This window comes from Osmerus eperlanus, chromosome 17, assembly GCF_963692335.1.
Source record: "Osmerus eperlanus chromosome 17, fOsmEpe2.1, whole genome shotgun sequence".
Classification (NCBI taxonomy): domain Eukaryota; kingdom Metazoa; phylum Chordata; class Actinopteri; order Osmeriformes; family Osmeridae; genus Osmerus; species Osmerus eperlanus.
The window spans coordinates 1,123,387-1,143,049 of NC_085034.1; the positions used below are offsets into that span (position 1 = coordinate 1,123,387).

At 52.1% G+C, this 19,663-nt stretch overlaps 1 protein-coding gene across 1 annotated transcript; it reads right to left on the reverse strand.

Moving 5' to 3' along the window:
• Positions 1 to 1,572: 1,572 nt before the first annotated feature.
• LOC134037416 (staphylococcal nuclease domain-containing protein 1-like) lies at positions 1,573 to 19,452 on the reverse strand. The gene is made up of 6 exons (XM_062482673.1): positions 19,307 to 19,452; positions 16,338 to 16,407; positions 13,670 to 13,783; positions 12,319 to 12,522; positions 4,001 to 4,045; positions 1,573 to 2,508 (listed from the first exon to the last, which is right to left on the reverse strand). Exons 1-6 carry the CDS (start codon positions 19,408 to 19,410, stop codon positions 2,443 to 2,445), a joined length of 603 nt encoding a protein of 200 aa, XP_062338657.1. The 5' UTR covers positions 19,411 to 19,452; the 3' UTR covers positions 1,573 to 2,442.
• Positions 19,453 to 19,663: the final 211 nt, after the last annotated feature.

A 19,663-nucleotide genomic window follows, 5' to 3' on the forward strand; every position in this document is an offset into this window, starting at 1 on the left:
TAGTATGTGTGTTTTGGGGGAAATTAGCAAAGGGCTTAGCATTTGTGTTTTGGAAGAAATTAGCAAAGGGGTTAGCATGTGTGTTTTGGAAGAAATTACCAAAGGGGTTAGCATGTGTGTTTTGGGGGAAATGACCAAAGGGGTTAGTGTGTGTGTTTTGGGGGAAATGACCAAAGGGGTCAGCGTGTGTGTTTTTGGGGAAATTACCAAAGGGGTTAGTATGTGTGTTTTGGGGGAAATTAGCAAAGGGGTCAGCATGTGTGTTTTGAAAGAAATTAGCAAAGGGGAAATTACCAAAAGGGGTTAGCATGTGTGTTTTGGAAGAAATTACCAAAGGGGTCAGCATGTGTGTTTTGGGGGAAATTACCAAAGGGGTCAGCATGTGTGTCTTGGAAGATTTTAGCAAAGGGGTTAGCATGTGTGTTTTGGAAGAAATTACCAAAGGGGTTAGCATGTGTGTTTTGGGGGAAATTACCAAAGGGGTCAGCATGTGTGTTTTGGGGGAAATTACCAAAGGGGTCAGCATGTGTGTTTTGGAAGAAATTAGCAAAGGGGTTAGCATGTGTTTTTTGGAAGAAATTAGCAAAGGGGTTAGTATGTGTGTTTTGTGGGATTTGTATTTAATTTTATAAAAAATGATTTAATTGGTGGGGGGCAATATTATGTTGTTGATACACTGTTACACAGTTGTAAGACTTTTTCTGCTATTACACGTTTATTACACTATTATTACTTTTATTGCACTGCTATTGTACTGTTATTACACTGCTATTACACATTTATTATAATATTATTACGCTTTTATCACACTATCGTTACTGTGATTACACTGTTGCAAAGACTGAACTTCAGTAGATATTTATGGTATCCGTACTTAACAATTGAGAACGTTTGGCTAAAACAGGTAGTAGTAGTAATGGCTACTTTTTACTGTCAGAGCCCATACTTCTTTAACTTGAGTGAAAAAGTGTAAGTGTCAGTAATTTAAGTCTTTTTAAACATGCGTATCTGTGCTGTATTTGATGGGTGTGTGTCCTGTACCATCTTTGCTGCTCTCAAGACTGTCTCGTTTTTTCTGCGTTGCAATTAGGGACGAGTACTTGATGAGAAAGGCCTTCCTGGATTTGACCTTAACAAATAAGGACTCTCGTCATTGGTTGGTGGGGCTTGAACTTTAGACTGGTGGTCCAATAGGTGAGGTTGTGTCAGGTCCTCATTAGTCCTTCTGGGTAACGAGACTAATACTGACCCCCACAGAAAACTCACAATGCTACTTAAGGTTAATGTTTTACACACCCTCAAATGACATCTCTACAGCTGCTTTGTGATGAAGTTTAACAAGACAGCACACTTCTAGCTAACAAATGAGGCCTAACTGTTTTAGCGGTTAATCTGCACCTTGTGTAAAACAATGGCTACACAATAAACATCAAAACTAAGCACTTGACCAAGATTTTTGAGCAGCTCTATATGTTATGCTTTCATGAACAGGTTTCCAATTTTGTAAAGCCTCAAAACATGTAATGTCTCCTAATACAATATGGTTCAACTTAATAACACCACATCTCGGTATAATTTGCTCGTTTTTTTATTTAGCAGATTTTGAATACAATGACAAGGTCCATCATTAGGAAACAAATTCAAACACTGTTCCTACTACGGTTCACAGACAGACACAAAGAGAGAGAGAGACTGTGAAAAACAGATCACAACCATCATTACGTCAACAACAGAGCCAGATAGCTTCTGTCAAGGCGTCTGCACTTCCTGGCTACAAGAAAGAGAGAGAGGAAAAGAGAGAGCGAGCAAGAAAATAGACCAGAAACAAACCCTTCCTACATAAACATCATTAAACTGTGATATCACAGAGATATACACCGAAAACTAAAAAATAAGATCATTCAGGATTATTTCCCCTCTTCGAAGCTCTGTCTATAGCTTTAAAATATACTCCATTTACACTTTTTATTTATTTTTCAACATTTAGTTTCATGTACATGCCATTGATTGAGGAAGTATTTCTCTGTAAAACAACAAACTGTGTCAAAACAGAGAGGAGCATGATTAGCAGGGGAAGGAAGGCAGCGATCTGGAAGCTGGCTGGAGGTTTAACATGGCAGTCAACGCAAGTTGGCAAAAACAGGAAGATGGTAAGAAAGACAGTGATGAAGCAACATAGAGGGAATAGATGGTCACTGTTGCATGATGGGAGATGTAGTTCAACACTAGCGTGTCACTAGTGGGGCAGAGATAGAGGGGGGGGGGGAACACAGCAAAAGGCCATTGACAGAAACGGAGGGATGGATACAAAGTAGAAGAGTTTCAATGCTTGTTTAGTTTATTTCTGTGTTTGTTGTTGTGTTTTTCGTCTTCCGATGAGCGCGTCTCGTCTCCCGGTCTCAGGAATGCTGCAGGGGGGCGTGGCCTCAGGGGGGCGTGGCCTCAGCGCCTGTAGCCAAACTCATCTGCGTCGTCGGCCCTGAAGTCCCCGTAGCGCCAGATGTTCAGCTGAGGAGGAGGAGAGGAGGATGTTTAGAACACCGTCATGACGCGACAGCCAGAGAGAGAGAGAGAGAGAAAGAGGGCCGTGTCTTTAAGTGGCCAGTCAACGACCACCTGACATTACGTGTTCAATGGTCGAAGACAGAGAGAGAGAGAGGTGGGAGAGAGAGATAGGGGGAGAGAGGAAGAGAGAGGTGGGAGAGAAGAAGAGAGAGAGGGAGGACTGTCGTCACCCCTCACTAAGAACGAGGGTGCATCATCATTTAATCCTTCCCTTTGTGCTTGCCCAGACAGGCTGGGAGGCCTCCCCCCCCCCCCCCCCTCCCCCTCCCCCTCATCATTAGATTCACATTCAGACTCTCCGCCTCATGAGCCGTCTCAACGCTCCGCTGCTAAACGCTCCGTTTGTGTGATGGGGAGGGAGTGTGTGAGTGTGTAAGGGTGTGATGGCAGGCCAGACTGGCGTGTACTGTCTACACGTACATGTGTGTGTGTTGGAGTGGATTTTAAGGTGTGTGTGTGTGTGTGAGTGAGATGTTTAAGGTGTCACTGCCCCCCCTCCCCTCATCAGCTGGGTATTCAACTGTTACCGTGGTGATTCACAGCTAATTAACGCCGATGCTAATTACAGCTAGTGGTTAGCAGGCCTTCTCCCCTCTCGCCGCTCTCACAATCACTCTCGCTCAATACCCTGCTCTGTCTCTGATTGGGTGACTGTCTTGGCGTGGCTCGATGTGATTGGCCAGTTCATGTGCGAGGAGATGATTGGTCCAGGTGGCAGGCTGGAGGTGGGGCCGAGGCTCGGTCCAGGACCCCGACGCCTCCAAAACAAGCAGGACGTGACTGGATACATTTAAATGAGATGGCTTTAGGAATAGGGGATAAAGTGACCTTTTAAACAGCTTTACAGTCATGACTTCATTTCCTGTGTGGGCGGGGAGGTAAGTAGGGATGGTGGCAATGTGCTTTTGGAACAAACACCTATTTTTCCGAGCCAACATCCCAACTGGCTAGTGCAGCTTGTGATGCGTGTGATTGGACGCCAGCGTCAGGTGCCATGTGATTGGACCTAAGCTGTCCTGTTGGGCGGGGGACCTGTGTGGCATACGGCCTCCTCTCCCTCCCCCCCTCTCCTTCTCTCTCCCTCCCCCCCTCTCCTTCTCTCTCCCTCCCCCTCTCTCCTTCTCTCCCCCTCCATGTGGGGCATGCAGACTGGGCAAAAGTCCATATAGGACACATGAGGCTGCCAGAGAAATGTTACGTTTTCACAACACACACTGTGTGTGTGAGAGTGTGGTTGTGTGTGTGTGTGGGGTTGTGTGTGTGAATTGTGTGTGTGTGTGTGAGAGGGTATGAGTGGATAAACAGTCCCCCTCTCTACATTGTTGTAGTGAGTGCACACAGAGGGGGAGATGGAAGGAAAGAGAGAGAGACAGAGAGAGATAAGTAGCGTGACGGCTTAATAAGATCATATTTTGAGAGAGAAATCAGAACTTACCCGTGCACTCTTGGCAGACTCCTGTCCATTCAGGAACTCAGTCACCTGGAGGGGGGGGGGGGGTGTTGGGGAGGGGGGGGGGAGAGGGAAGATTGTGGTGTTAAGGGCTGTAACAGAGGGAGTCAGATGGCTGAGCGGTGAGGGAGTCGGGCTAGTAATCTGAAGGTTGCCAGTTCGATTCCCAGCCGTGCCAAATGACGTTGTGTCCTTGGGCAAGGCACTTCACCCTACTTGCTTTGGGGGGAATGTCCCTGTACTTACTGTAAGTCGCTCTGGATAAGAGCGTCTGCTAAATGAGTAAATGTAAAATGTAACAGGACACGGAGGATGCAGTATTCCCTCACACACACACACACACACATACAATCTCTCTCACACACACACATAGTATCGACAGGTCACAGTCAGAGCAGACTAACAGGGTCGTCTCCAGATGGACAGGGGACATGCTGGTCACTGCCCTGGGCCAGCCTGGTCACCACCCTGGGCCAGCCTGGTCACCGGCCTGGTCACCGTGAGGCTGGGCTAGCCACAACACAGAGGTAATCAGGGTGTCTCTGCGTGGCTCAGACACACCTGAGCTCTCCCTGGGTGAGGAAGGGTTTCTAATCAGGGAGCATTCACACCTCTGGCACAGCTGGATTATCAACACGAGTGTCTGTGTGTGGAGGAGAGAGAGAGAGGGGGGAATAGTGAGGGGTGGAACAAGGGTGCAGGGTGAGATGGGGTCATGGGGTTAATGTGTTGTACTCATGTGTTGAAGTGTTGTATTGTGTTATTTTGAAGCCAAAAACAGGCTGAAACTTGAGTAGGCTGAGTGGGACACACACAGACACACACACAGACACACACGACAGCTAACTGCAGAGTGAGGATTCAGCACTGAGGTTTAATTGCTTAGCTAGCTGGTGTAAACTGGTTGATTTGATAGAGACACTGAACACGGTCTTAGATTAGAAACAAATAACAACCAACAGCTAGAGTGTTCATGTGTGTGTGTGTCCTTGTGTGGGTCAGAGAAAGAGAGGCTGTGTGTGTTAGTGTATGTGACATCAAACTGCCCCAAACCCATGAGACACCCACTAAAGACAGCATAGAGGATGGACACAGTATTAACCAATCACAGTTCATCCAGGGAAAGTGAGGAGGAGAGAGGGGAGGAGGTAAGGGAGAGAGGGGGGAGGTAAGGGGGAGGGGGGGAGGTAAGGGGGAGAGGGGGGGAGGTAAGTGGGAGAGGGGGGGAGGTAAGGGGGAGAGGGGGGAGGTAAGGGGGGGAGGTAAGGGGGAGAGGGGGGGCTGAGTGTGTAGCTGGATGACCCCACAGAGCACCATATGCCCGGCAGATGCCTTAGAAACAGGACAGAGCCAGACTGAGGGAGCACTGGGACCAGCCGGTTAGGAGAGAGGGAGAGAGAGAGAGGGGGGGAGGGAGAGAGAGAGGGATGGAAGGAGGGAAGGAAGGAGAGAGGGATGGAGAGGTGTTGACTGGGTCTTCTAAGAGGAAGTACTGCAGGTACAGATCTGGTGGTTTGGTGATATTTCCCGTTATGTATATGCTTATGTGGTGTTCCTTTGGGTCATTGTGATGAACACAGGTGGTGTGTGGGTGCTGAGTACAGCTGGTGTGTGTGTGTGTGTGTGTGAGGACGGCAGGTGTCTGACAGGGTGTGTGTGTGAATCTGGTGCGTAGGTGAGGTCCCTTCATGGTGTGTGAATGTGTTTAAGATGAACTTTTCAAACAGGGCTGAGGCATCCAGAACGTTCCGTCTCTGCCGCCACGGCGACGGAAGATCTGGACGACGACCTCATGCAGCCGTTACCTCCATGCGTTCCTCGTTAGTGACAATAACAGGCTGCTCACGCCCCCACTTATCTCTGCACACCCTCGTCCTCACACACGGTACACACAAACATCCCCTCGTCCTCACACACGGTACACACAAACATCCCCTCGTCCTCACACACGGTACACACAAACATCCCCTCGTCCTCACACACGGTACACACAAACATCCCCTCGTCCTCACACACGGTACACACAAACATCCCCTCGTCCTCACACACGGTACACACAAACATCCCCTCGTCCTCACACACGGTACACACAAACATCCCCTCGTCCTCACACACGGTACACACAAACATCCCCTCGTCCTCACACACGGTACACACAAACATCCCCTCGTCCTCACACACGGTACACACAAACATCCCCTCGTCCTCACACACGGTACACACAAACATCCCCTCGTCCTCACACACGGTACACACAAACATCCCCTCGTCGTCCACACACACACACCACACACACATACACTCCAGTCATCATCTAAAATCACTGTGTGCTTTTGAGAAGCTATGCATGCTACTAGCCAGCAGACTGGTGTTCCTCTGCGGAGGCTCGCTAAGGGAACACAGAACCGTTTCCCTGTCTTCCTTATTGTTTGTGAGGGTGTGTGAGGGGTGTGTGAGGGGGTGTGAGGGGTGTGTGAGGGTGTGTGAGGGGTGTGTGAGGGCTGTGTGGGGTGTGTGAGGGGTGTGTGAGGGGTGTGTGTTAGCAGAGATGAACGTGCATGCTGTTCAGATCTCCAACGGCCACTTAGAGAGGCAAGGATTGCAGCGTCGTCCTGGAAATCCACTTCCCAGGAGGCCTCCCTTCACTGCCCTGCACTACAATTAAACTTCAATAGAGGAACTACACTTCCCACGAGGCATGCCATCAGAACCCACCTCCCCGGCATTACAGCAGCATTGTGAGGAAACTACAGTTCCCAGGAGGCTTTTTTTGGTACCCGACTGGATGGCTACACCGTGAGCTGGACGGAGCCACACTTCCCACGAGGCAGTGTGTGTGTGTGTGTGTGCATCAGTGCCTTAACACTTGATTTCCCCCGAGTCATTTCATCTGGGCATGGCACACTGCAGGTACAACTACACTTCCCACAAAGCACCTCACCTTCAGCACAGTTCCACCAGACTGGAGAAGCTCTGTGTTCCTCGCCTTGTCTGTTCCTCTCAGAACGATGACGGCGTAACTCAAATAACTTTAGAAAAGCAACTACACTTCCCAGAAGGCACCTCATCTGTTGGGGGAACTTGAGCTTAGTGGTGAAAAAGCCCCCGTCACTCTCTCCTGAGCCCCCTCTCACACCAGGACCAACAAGAAGACGACTTGAAAAGAGGTAAACAAACTGGGGAAAAAACTGTTTCCCACGAGGCATCTCATGTGCAGCCTCAGACTGGCTCCTCACAGCTGCTCCACCACAGGCTCCTTCTGCTCCACACACACACACACACACACACACACACACACACACACACACACACACACACACACACACACACACACACACACACACACACACACACACACACACACACACACACACACACACACACACACACACTCTCACTCTAATAGACACACTCACAGCCACTCTAAGTTCTCTTCATTCCCAGATCAATCCCTGGCCTGCTGTGCTGGTAGACAGGGCAGGGCTGTGCTGAGGCTGTGCTAGTGATGGATAGTAATCAGCCACAGTCTCACTGTTTGTAATTGAATGTAATTAGCAGTGGGGAGATTATTAGCTTGTAAAGCTAATGAACTTTGGGCAGCGCTGGAGCCTGTAGGACTGATTGTCCGTGACGTGAAGATGTCGGGCAATCTCTCTCAGGATGTCGGTCCTCCTTCTGCGGCAGGGCGGGGTTAGTGAGGGGGGGCGGGGTGAGGCTGACGGGGGAACGAGGTGTTTTCAATCGCAACGATACATAATTAACGCTAAATAGATAACATCTGAGATGATGTCTTATTGATTGTAGCGTACAACAGCATTGATCCTGGACACAGTAAGAGGGCCTTGCAGGGGTCACGTTTTATAGAGGAAGGTTAATGTTGTCCTCCAGAACACTCTCACACACACACACACACACACACACACACACACACACAGCATCACTGTCAGGTGACCAGGCTCTGGTCTACAGGTGTAACATGACGAGGTCTGAGTCAGGTGCCGCACCGAACAGCTGGGATGATACGCTTTCCCTACTCACACACACACACACACACACACACACATTAAGTTATGAATATGCTGTTCATACCTCCCTTTGATATGTCCTTCAAAAGGAAAGTAATCTAGGTTGAGATGTGTGTGTGCTCAGGGCACGTGTGTTACCCTGAGGGAGAAATAGTGTGTGTGTGTGTGTGCATGAGAGTGTGTGTGTGTGTGCGCATGAGAGTGTGTGTGCATGAGAGTGTGTGTGTGTGTGTGCATGAGAGTGTGTGTGTGTGTGTGTGCATGAGAGTGTGTGTGTGCGTGTGCATGAGAGTGTGTGTGTGCATGAGAGTGTGTGTGTGCATGAGAGAATGTGTGTGTGCATGAATCTTATGTGTGCATTGGTGTGCGTGTGAGTGTGAGCGTGCGTGAGAGAGAGTGTGTGCATGAAAGAGAGCTAGGCTTACAGGGCAGGATTGAGAGTGCGCTGCGTAAATAATTACCATTAACAGCATTTTAAATCACATCTCATTTAGGAGGGAATGAAAGGTCTGATCCACAGCGTTTACTTTGATTCGGGGGATTATCATTTATCATGGCGCTCTCAAAGACATGCAAATTCAACATGCCGTCCTGCCTGAGAACTGCAGAACTATCTGCTGGAAAACCTCTCTGGGCTGGAGAGGTGGAGGGAGAGAGGGGGAAGGAGAGGGGGAGAGAGGGAGAAGGAGAGGGGAGAGAAGGAGAGGGGGAGAGAGGTGGAGGGAGAGAGGGAGAGAGAGGGAGAAGGAGAGGGGGAGAGAGGTAGGGGGAGAGAGGTGGAGGGAGAGAGGGGGAAGGAGAGGGGGAGAGAGGTGGAAGGAGAGGGGGAGAGAGGTGGAGGGAGAGGGGGGGAGAGGGGGAAGGAGAGGGGGAGAGAGGGGGAAGGAGAGGGGGAAGGAGAGAGGGAGAAGGAGAGGGGGAGAGAGGGGGAAGCAGAGGGGGCGAGAGGGGGCGAGAGGGGGAAGGAGAGGGGGAGAGAGGGGGAAGGAGAGGGAGAGAGGGGGAAGGAGAGGGGGAGAGAGGGAGAGAGGGAGAAGGAGAGGGGGGAGAGAGGGGGAAGGAGAGGGGGAGAGAGGGGGAAAGAGAGGGGGAAAGAGAGGGGGAAAGAGAGGGGGAGAGAGGGGGAGAGAGGGGGAGAGAGGGGGAGAGAGGGGGAAGGAGAGGGGGAAAGAGAGGGGGAGAGAGGGGGAGAGAGGGGGAGAGAGGGGGAGAGAGGGGGAAGGTGGCATGGCTGAGGAGGGACAGAGTGAAAGAGTAGAGCGATGCTGCTTGGGCAGAGAAGGATGGTGAAGGAGTGAGACAGGAAAGCAGGGTGGGAGGTGAGAGAGAGAGAGGAGCCAGCAGGGAGAGGGTAAGTGAGCAGATGAGAGATGGAGGAGAGAGACATCAGGAGGCAGGATGAGAGGAGAGAGGGGGAGGGGGGCAGTGTGCCAGGGTGGCGTACTGCCACTCTAGAGAGCAGAAGGGGGGGGAGGGGGGTCAGTGTCATGGCTGTCCCTAAAGATGGCATCTGATGCAGGCCTGGGAGGGAGGGGGAGGGGGGAGACCTTCATCATCACTCTATCAGACACCACATGGTCACATACTCGGGGTGAGAAGTGGGGTGTGAGCGTCTACAAAACAGGTCAAGTACGTTTTAGAGTGCCGGCCCCTGCTCTGCCGGCCCCTGCTCTGCCGGCCCCTGCTCTGCCGGCCCCTGCTCTGCCGGCCCCTGCTCTGCCGGCCCCTGCTCTGCCGGCCCCTGCTCTGCCGGCCCCTGCTCTGCCGGCCCCTGCTCTGCTTGCCCCTGGGTGTTGAGCTCTCTGAGGGCTGACAGCTCCAGACAGAAGCAGAGCTGATGTGTAGGAGCTCATCTGGTCCAGCCTGGTAATGGCAGGTTGGGACCTTCTGGATAGTGGCCATCATGGTGAGGCTGAGATGAAGGATGTGAAACTGTCCTTTTGACCGCTGAACACCAGCCCTGGCTTTTAGGAGAGTGTGTGTGTGTGTGTGTGAGTGTGTGTGTGAGAGAGTGTGTGTGAGTCAGTGATGAGGACTGACAGATGAATGTATAACCATCAGATGTGTTCCTGACCTGTTGACTCTGTAGTGTTGATCCAGCTGCAGGCTAGGTAATACCACAGAATCCTCATCTGTATAACAGCAAAACCTTGTTCCCTCAACAGGATTAGAATCTAATTTAACATGCCTTCACATGGTATTAACTACAGGAAAGTAATAATGTTACTGTCCAGTTAATTTTAAATATATATATTATATGTATTATATTTTTATTTGGCCATTATATTTTATTACTTTGTTGATAACGTAAAATATCACTCCAACAATGATGTTGGAGCGGTGGTGCTGAGCCGCACTGGCAGAGCGCTGGGAGCCCGTAAAGATGCTGGCCGTGCTTCCTGGCCAGTGATGTATGCTGTGGTTTACTGCGCCTGACTTGAGCCACACTGCAGGCCTCATCTCTTTATCTCTCCTCCTCGGCCGGGCTCCAGCTCGCCCTCTTCTCTCTCTCTCTCGCTCCATCCCCTCCATCGCTCTCTTTTCATTAGACTCCCTCTCTCCCTCCTCCCATCTCTCTCGCTCTTCCTATTCTGGTCTACTGGTACCTTACAACATCTACCTCAGAACATCTACCTCAGAACATCTACCTCAGAACATCTACCTCAGAACAGAGGGAGGGGAGAGAGGAGGGTTTAAATATGGTTCAAACTGGGACAGAAGGTCAAAAAGGAATTAATTACAGAATCCTTCCATCTTGCCCAACAACTAATACATTTCACACACATGGTTAGTCACCAGTGCACAGCCTGGCAAGTTTCTTCCTATATAAATAAATGAATGAAGAAGAAAAAAAAAGATGATCTGGTGGTGAGAGAGGGAGAGACAGATGGAGGGAGGATAGAGCGAGGGAGGAGGAGGAGAGCTGACCTCCAAGTAATGGGCCTCCCAGCCCTCAGGAGGCCGTGAGCCTCCCAGCCCTCAGGAGGCCATCAGCCTCTAAAAAGCTAGCTGATCCTGCAGCCTTTGTTCCACACATATCTATTGGGCTCTTTTAACGGGGGGCTATAATCAGCGTCTCCAGGGTTTACGGCCCCAGGGGGGGAGGTCAGGCCTGGTGGGTGCTCAGCCTGATAGTGAGGGGTGGGGGGGGGGTCTGGGCAGGGGGTGGTGGGGGGTCTGGGCGGGGAGGGGGGGTCTGCAGAAGCTTTCAATGGTTGTAACCTTTCAGATGGCGTGTTGTAACTAACCTGAAAAGGGGTCCGCTTCAGTGGTGTGCGATGAGGAGGGTTAGAGACACGTAGGAGAGGGTGTGATGTTGTTATAATGTTAGTGCTCCTCTGTCACTGTGTTTTCACGTGTGTGTGTGTGTGTGTGTTGGTAAGCATATGAGAGTGTATATTCCTCTAGGCCCATTAGTGTTACACTGTGAATGCCAATTTGTAAGTAAACGACAGAGCAGAGTGATGGTGGCGTGTACGAGCAGTAATTGCTGCAGGAATAAATATCTCCGTTTGCCTTTATCTTTCATTTACAGAGCGGCTTTGAGTCTGCGGGAGGAATTAGCATAACGAGGTATGCTTTATAATATTACAAAATGGCCGCCGTCACAGAAGGAGAGAGAGAGAGAGGGAAGGGGGAGAGAGAGGGAGAGTGAGAGAGGACTGCTGAGGGGGGTGGGGGGAGAGATGTTCTGAAAGGAGAAGATGCATCACTTCCACTAGCCTTCATATCCTCATTGTAAAAGAGGCGTGTAATCAGCCAAGACGCTAGCGCTAATGTATCAGAGGATGCACCAGCGTTAGCGCAAAGCTAACAGAGAGGTACCCAGGCTAGCTGCATGACGGAGCTCCAAGTATCCACTCAACTCTGAGATTAGCCTATGCTAATGCTAATACTTTGGAAGGATCTTTGTGAGACATTAACTCTAATTCTCTGTTTAACTGCACAGATTATCTCCCTCTGGTTCACAGGGACAATACAAGGTCTTTGCTGCCGCCAACGGCTCTGCGGCCTGCGACCCACGAAGAAGAAACTGTAGTTTTCTCTCACACACACATACACGTTTGTTTTCCTATCAACCAGTCAAAATTGTATCCTCCAACCACCCTAATCTCAACCCTTAATGTAATTGTAACCCTAAAACCTCCAGGGAAAAAAAGCATTTGAAGATCAGCAAAAGTGCTCGGTTTTCACGTTTTATTATACTTGTGAGGACATTTGGGTCCCGCAAGGGTAGTTAAACAAGACCACACACACACCCTGACTCCTCCCCCTTACCATCTTCTGCAGGTGCTTCTCCTTGCGTATCTCCACCATCACCATGCCCTCCTTCACCAGGCCCAGGCCCACGTCCTCCTTGGAGTCTGAGAACTGCAGGGTGACGTGGGGACAGGACACCCCGCTGTACTCCACGTTCAGCAGACACTGGCTGTTCTGGATGTCCCTCACCAGACTGTCCACCACATCCCCCCTGGTGTCATCCTGGAGGGGGGAGGCAGGCAGGGGAAGGAGTGAGGGGGGAGAGAGAGAGAGAGAGAGAGAGAGAGAGAGAGAGAGAGAGAGAGAGAGAGAGAGAGAGAGAGAGAGAGAGAGAGAGAGAGAGAGAGAGAGAGAGAGAGAGAGGGGCAGGGGAAGGGTGGAGAGATAGGAGCGAGTGAGAAAGACAGAGAGAAGAGGGGGCAGAGGTCATGAAGGAAGGCGGATGGAGGAACAGGGGGAGGAGAGGGGGAGGAGATGAAGGTTGATTAGTATGCAACAAAGGTCGCTGCTTGGTACTGGACACACAGAATAATGTATGCACACACACACACACACAGCAGAGTCCACAGACATACGTCAACAGGAACAGATTATGCAAGGAATGTCAGGAACATGAGACAGCCCATAATAACCCTAGTAGTAACCAGGCAATAAACCAGCTTGCCAATCGACCATGACTAATAAACTAACAATCGCAGACAAGCACACACAGACCAATCATGTTCTCATACTGTTTCACCAACACCAATCATCCACTCAACACTTAGTCCTCCTCCATCACTCCCCCCCCCTCCCTCCCTCACCTTCCCTCCCACCTCTCTCTCTCTCTCTCCCTCCCCTCTCCCCCGTCAGGTCTGCAGTGCTGCTGGAAGGTGAGAGATGCGGGGCCTGAATCATCAGAGCTGCTGCAGTAAGAAGCTCATGGAGCTCTGCTGTATTTATACATGAACACAGCCCACAGGAAAGGGGCCGACCAGGAGGGTGTGTGCGTGTGTTTGTGTGAAACCCCACATTCCCATGATTCTCTTCTCTGGCCATCCCTCCCTACACTTCACCCATTTTTCATTCATTCTCCCCCTCCCTCCTCCTCTCCCTTCCTTGCGCCCTGGTCCTGTCTCCATGGCAACCCCTCGAGCTAGCTGCCCTTGGGTGTGTGTGTGTGTGTATGGTGTGTGTGTGTGTATGGGGTGTGTGTGTATGGTGTGTGTGTGTGTGTGTGTGTGTATGGGGTGTGTGTGTGTGGTGTGTGTGTGTGTATGGGGTGTGTGTATGGTGTGTGTGTATGGTGTGTGTGTGTGTGTATGGTGTGTGTGTATGGTGTGTGTGTATGGTGTGTGTGTGTGTATGGTGTGTGTGTGTATGTCCTCACGTCCTGGGGAACCTGGATGTAGGCGAAGGTGTACTCTGTGGCCTGGGCAGGCAGGGTCCTGGTGCTGAAGGCTGGAGGTATGGAGGCCAGCCTGGTGGACGAGACTACCTCTCTCTGAGGAGAGGGAGAGAGAGGAGGAGAGGAGAGAGGGAAGGAGAGGGGGAGGAGGAGGAGGGGGAGGAGAGGGGGAGAGAGGAGGAGAGGGGGAGAGAGAGGAGAGAGAGGAGGAGAGGGGGAGGAGGAGGAGGGGGAGAGAGAGGAGGAGAGGGGGAGAGAGGAGGAGAGGGGGAGGAGGAGAGGGGGAGAGAGAGGAGGAGAGGGGGAGAGAGAGGAGAGAGAGGAGGAGAGGGGGAGGAGGAGGAGGGGGAGAGAGAGGAGGAGAGGGGGAGAGAGGAGGAGAGGGGCAGAGAGAGGAGAGAGAGGAGGAGAGGGGGAGGAGGAGGAGGGGGAGAGAGAGGAGGAGAGGGGGAGAGAGGAGGAGAGGGGCAGAGAGAGGAGAGAGAGGAGGAGGAGGAGGGGGAGAGAGAGGAGGAGAGGGGGAGAGAGGAGGAGAGGGGCAGAGAGAGGAGAGAGAGGAGGAGAGGGGGAGGAGGAGGAGGGGGAGAGAGAGGAGGAGAGAAAGGAGGAGAGGGGGAGAGGAGAGGAGAGGGGGGAGAGAGAGGAGGAGAGAGAGGGGGAGAGGGGGAGAGAGAGGAGGAGAGAGAGGAGAGGGGGAGAGAGAGGAGGAGAGGGGGAGGAGGAGAGGGGGAGAGAGAGGAGGAGAGAAAGGAGGAGAGAGAGGAGGAGAGAAAGGAGGAGAGGGGGAGAGAGAGGAGGAGAAGGGGAGGGGGAGAGAGGAGGAGAGAAACAGTGAGAAAGGTGTCAAAGACACAGAGCTCCATGATGTCAGATCAGCAACAGACAGGCAGGCTGACAGAAGGTCCCTGCTGGTGTATTAGAAACTACAACTACAACTTACAGACTTATGAGTCAGTAAGTCAGACCATAAACAACAGGGAGTTAATGGGTGGGCAAAAATAATTGAGTGACTTCAAATATTTATGGGAAGGCAAAATGGAAAAGATTTATTTAAGACAAATTTTGATAGCACTTACAAAAGATGTTTAGTGGTTATATGCTAATGAGCAGGCAGCAACTGAGACATGACAATTTCCTTTGACGTTCAATTTCAGGGATGCATTAAAAAGAAAACTAAATAAATAAAAAAAACTACTAAATAATATATTTGGAAAAGTGGTCATTTGAGCAGAACAGATGTAGTAAACCTAGAGAGGAAGGATGAACCTGCGTCCTTCTCCCCAGAACAGGGTTTAAGAGCTGGAGCGAGTGGCAGCTCTGAAGTGGAGGAGGACGACTGGGGGGGGACTGGAGGACGACTGGGGGGGACTGGAGGGGGACTGGGGGGGGACTGGAGGGGGACTGGGGGGCGACTGGAGGGGGACTGGAGGGGGACTGGGGGGGGACTGGAGGGGGACTGGAGGGGGACTGGAGGGGGACTGGGGGGACTGGAGGGGGACTGGAGGGGGACTGGGGAGGGGGACTGGGGGGGACTGGGGGGGGACTGGGGGGGGACTGGAGGGGGACTGGGGGGGGGACTGGGGGGGGACTGGGGGGGGACTGGAGGGGGGACTGGGGGGGGACTGGGGGGGGGGACTGGGGGGGGACTGGAGGGGGACTGGAGGGGGACTGGGGGGGGACTGGGGGGGGACTGGGGGGGGACTGGAGGGGGACTGGAGGGGGACTGGGGGGGGACTGGGGGGGGACTGGGGGGGACTGGAGGGGGACTGGAGGGGGACTGGGGGGGGACTGGGAGGGGGACTGGGGGGGGACTGGGGGGGGACTGGGGGGGGGACTGGAGGGGGACTGGGGGGGGGACTGGAGGGGGACTGGGGGGGGACTGGAGGGGGACTGGGGGGGGACTGGGGGGGACTGGGGGGGGGACTGGGGGGGGGGGACTGGGGGGGGACTGGGGGGGGACTGGAGGGGGACTGGGGGGGGACTGGGGGGGGGACTGGAGGGGGACTGGGGGGGACTGGGGGGGGGACTGGGGGGGGGACTGGGGGGGGGACTGGGGGGGGGACTGGAGGGGGACTGGAGGGGGACTGGGGGGGCTGGGGGGGGACTGGGGGGGGACTAGGGGGGGGACTGGGGGGGGGACTGGGGGGGACTGGGGGGGGGACTGGAGGGGGACTGGAGGGGGACTGGGGGGGGGACTGGGTGGGGGACTGGAGGGGGACTGGAGGGGGACTGGGGGGGCTGGGGGGGACTGGGGGGGGGACTGGAGGGGGACTGGGGGGGGACTGGGGGGGGACTGGGGGGGGACTGGGGGGCTGGGGGGTGATACTGATGTGAGAGATGGGAGATAAGCGCATAAGTCTGGGCTTCTGTCTGTCTCTCTCCATCTCTCTCTGTCTGTATGTCTCTCCATCTCTGTCTCTCTGTCCATCTCTCTGTCTGTCTCTCTCTCTCCATCTCTCTCTCTCTCTCTCCCATCTCTCCATCTCTCTCTCTCTCTCTCCATCCTGTGGGCATCAGACTGAACAAAGGGCTGCCATCTCTTCCTGTAGTAAAGATGTGATCCAGTCTTAATGAGTATGGTGACACAGCAGCTCTCTGAGCGTGCACACGCACACACACACACATATAGAACATCTGCAGTTGAACTCACGTTGCCGTAGTCGATGTAGAACACGTGGACCTTTGCTGGAGATTCAACTTTCTCCACCCTGGCCCTGTACCTGTCAACAGGAACATGGAGAGAGAGAGACATGGAGAGAGAGACATGGAGAGAGAGAGACATGGAGAGAGAGAGACATGGAGAGAGAGAGACATGGAGAGAGAGAGACATGGAGAGAGAGAGACATGGAGAGAGAGACATGGAGAGAGAGCGACATGGAGAGAGAGAGACATGGAGAGAGAGAGACAGAGAGAGAGAGAGACATGGAGAGAGAGAGACATGGAGAGAGAGAGACATGGAGAGAGACATGGAGAGAGAGAGACAGAGAGAGAGAGAGACATGGAGAGAGAGAGACATGGAGAGAGGACATGGAGAGAGAGACATGGAGAGAGAGACATGGAGAGAGAGAGACATGGAGAGAGAGAGACAGAGAGAGAGAGACATGGAGAGAGAGAGACATGGAGAGAGACATGGAGAGAGACATGGAGAGAGAGAGACATGGAGAGAGAGAGACATGGAGAGAGAGAGACATGGAGAGAGAGAGAGACATGGAGAGAGAGAGACATGGAGAGAGAGAGACATGGAGAGAGACATGGAGAGAGAGAGACAGAGAGAGAGAGAGACATGGAGAGAGAGACATGGAGAGAGAGAGACATGGAGAGAGAGAGACAGAGAGAGAGAGAGACATGGAGAGAGAGAGACATGGAGAGAGAGAGACATGGAGAGACATGGAGAGAGAGAGACAGAGAGAGAGAGAGACATGGAGAGAGAGAGACATGGAGAGAGAGAGACATGGAGAGAGAGAGACATGGAGAGAGAGACATGGAGAGACAGAGACATGGAGAGAGAGAGACAGAGAGAGAGAGAGACATGGAGAGAGAGAGACATGGAGAGAGAGAGACATGGAGAGAGAGACATGGAGAGAGAGAGAGACATGGAGAGAGAGAGACATGGAGAGAGAGAGACATGGAGAGAGAGAGACAGAGAGAGACATGGAGAGAGAGAGACATGGAGAGAGAGAGACATGGAGAGAGAGAGACATGGAGAGAGAGACATGGAGAGAGAGAGACATGGAGAGAGAGAGACATGGAGAGAGAGAGACATGGAGAGAGAGAGACATGGAGAGAGAGAGACAGAGAGAGGGAGAGACAGAGAGAGGGAGAGACAGAGAGAGGGAGAAACAGAGAGAGGGAGAGAGAAACAGAGAGGGAGAGAGAAACAGACAAAATAAAGAGAGAATAGAGAGTGAGAGAACAGACAGGGGGGAGAGAAAGAGAGAGAATTAATAAGGTAGAGGAGAGGACCAAAGTAAAAAAAAAAGAGATTTATTTCCCAGGAGTGACAATGTGTGTGTGAGTGACTGAGTGTGTGCGTGTGACTGACTGAGTGTGTGTGTGTTGGTGAGTGAGTGTGTGTGAGGTGTCTGGGTAGAGACAGATGGACAAGCCTGTCAGGGTCCTGGATGGAACACACTTCACCCAGACACAGTGTGTGTGTGTGTGTGTGTGTATAAGACACTAGGGGACAGTGTGGGGGGTTAGTGTAGACCACACCAGACCAGCCTTGCCCGGCCCGGCCTAGCTCAGAGAACAGACACCCAGGGAAGCAGCTACTGTTACAAATAATTAGTCAGCTCAGTAGACAAGGGGAAGGGAAGCTGGAGAGAGCCAGATAGAAAGAGAAGGGACAGAGAGATGGAGTGACAGCAAGAGGGAAGACAGAGATGGAGATAGAGGGGGAAGGGAGAGATAGATGAGGGAAAGGAGAGATGGGGAGAAGGGGGGAGAGAGAAGCAGAGGGACAGAGAGAGGAAAAATGAGAGTGAGCAGTGAAAAAAGATGAGGGAGAGAAAGAAACAAAGGGAGAAAGAGAGAAGGAGAGAGAGTGATGGACAAACATCTCCTGTCTATTCATGCTCAAATGCTGCACTCAACAGGCCCTGAAAGAAACCAGACCCTAATTAGTCTTTAATAAAACCAGCCAGGCTTCTCACAAAACAAAAAAAGACAGCTACCACACAAAAAGAAAATAGAGAGAACAAAACAACAGCTAGAACAACAAGCGAGAGAGTTGTAATTAGCTCCCGAAATAACAGGGGGGCTGTAAAATGAATACAAAAAGAGAGAATATTATTTGGATGAATCGACCAACATTTTCCTAAACGAGCAACAATGCCTGGGCTGTTCCTTACAAAAGAGGATGAAGGAGGAAGACGGAAGGAAAGAGATGGAAGGAGGGAGATGGAAGGAGAAAGAGGAAGAGAGAAATGTTACAAAGAACTACTTGGCAACAGATGGCTCTTTTAATGCACCGATTGACTGTCGCCAATGGAAAACACAAGAACTTTAGAGTTTGGCCCTGAAGTTTAAGGAGAGAGAAACAGGGGAGGGAGAGAGAGAGGGAGAGAGAGAGAGGGGGAGGGCACAAGGAGGAGAACTGTCCACCTGGCAAGGGGGATCGTTTTTTTTTTTTTTTTCAACAAACAGTTTTGAGTCCCTTTCTCGGTCACCTCCCTGACGAGGCCCAAAGTCGATGGCGACGCAAAAACACACACACACACACACACACCATCACAGTGACTTCCATCTGTCCTCGCAGCCATCTGTAAGCCCGGATGTCCGAGGAGAGGAAGAGGATATGAGAGGAGGAGACAAGAGGAGGATAGGATGGGAGAGGCAGGAGAGGAGGGGAGAGTAGAGTAGAGAGGAGGAAGAGAGGAGTGGAGGGTCTGGGGGGGTTCAGCCCAGAGCTGGGTCTCAGGTCTGGCCTGGACAGTGTTTACAGGCCTCTGAAGCCACACGCTACAGCAATAGGCAGGACCGCTGAACGTCTAACAAACCTGTCTCACAAGTCTCATCTGAAGAGATGTAAGGTATGTACGTGTCAGAGTGTGTGTGTGTACATGTGTGTGTGTGTGTGTGTGTACATGTGTGGGTGTGTGTATATGTGTGTGTACACACCACTCTCCGTCGCTGAACTTGGCGATGCAGTAGTCTCCTCTGCGGGGGGCGTAGGAACCCTCCACGGGCTGCTGGGCGGCTACCTCTGCCCTCATGCTCTCCATCAGACTCTCCAGCTGGGCTCCTGGAGGAGAAGGAGGAGGGGACCGATTAGGGAGGGAGGGAGAGGAGAGTTGAGGAGGGAGGGAGGGAGTGGGATGGGAGAGAGAGAGAGAAAAACGCTGGCTACTGGGAAGTCTACATCAGCTATGGACCCCTAGCTAGAGCTAGACTAACTAGCTAGCTACTAGCTAGCAGCTTGAACAGTATTTCGGTATGTTCTCGGCTATCCTGAACGATTAGCTTCAAAATTAACAG

Excerpts from the sequence above, each read along its gene's own strand:
- LOC134037416 (XM_062482673.1), bottom strand. The coding sequence starts at position 19,410 with ATGGAGAGCATGAGGGCAGAGGTAGCCGCCCAGCAGCCCGTGGAGGGT. Across the intron at positions 16,408-19,306 it reads AAGTTCAGCGACGGAGAGTG|GTACAGGGCCAGGGTGGAGA; the intron begins GTGTGTACACAC and ends TCCTGTTGACAG. Across the intron at positions 4,046-12,318 it reads AGAAGCACCTGCAGAAGATG|GTGACTGAGTTCCTGAATGG; the intron begins GTAAGGGGGAGG and ends CCCCCCCTCCAG.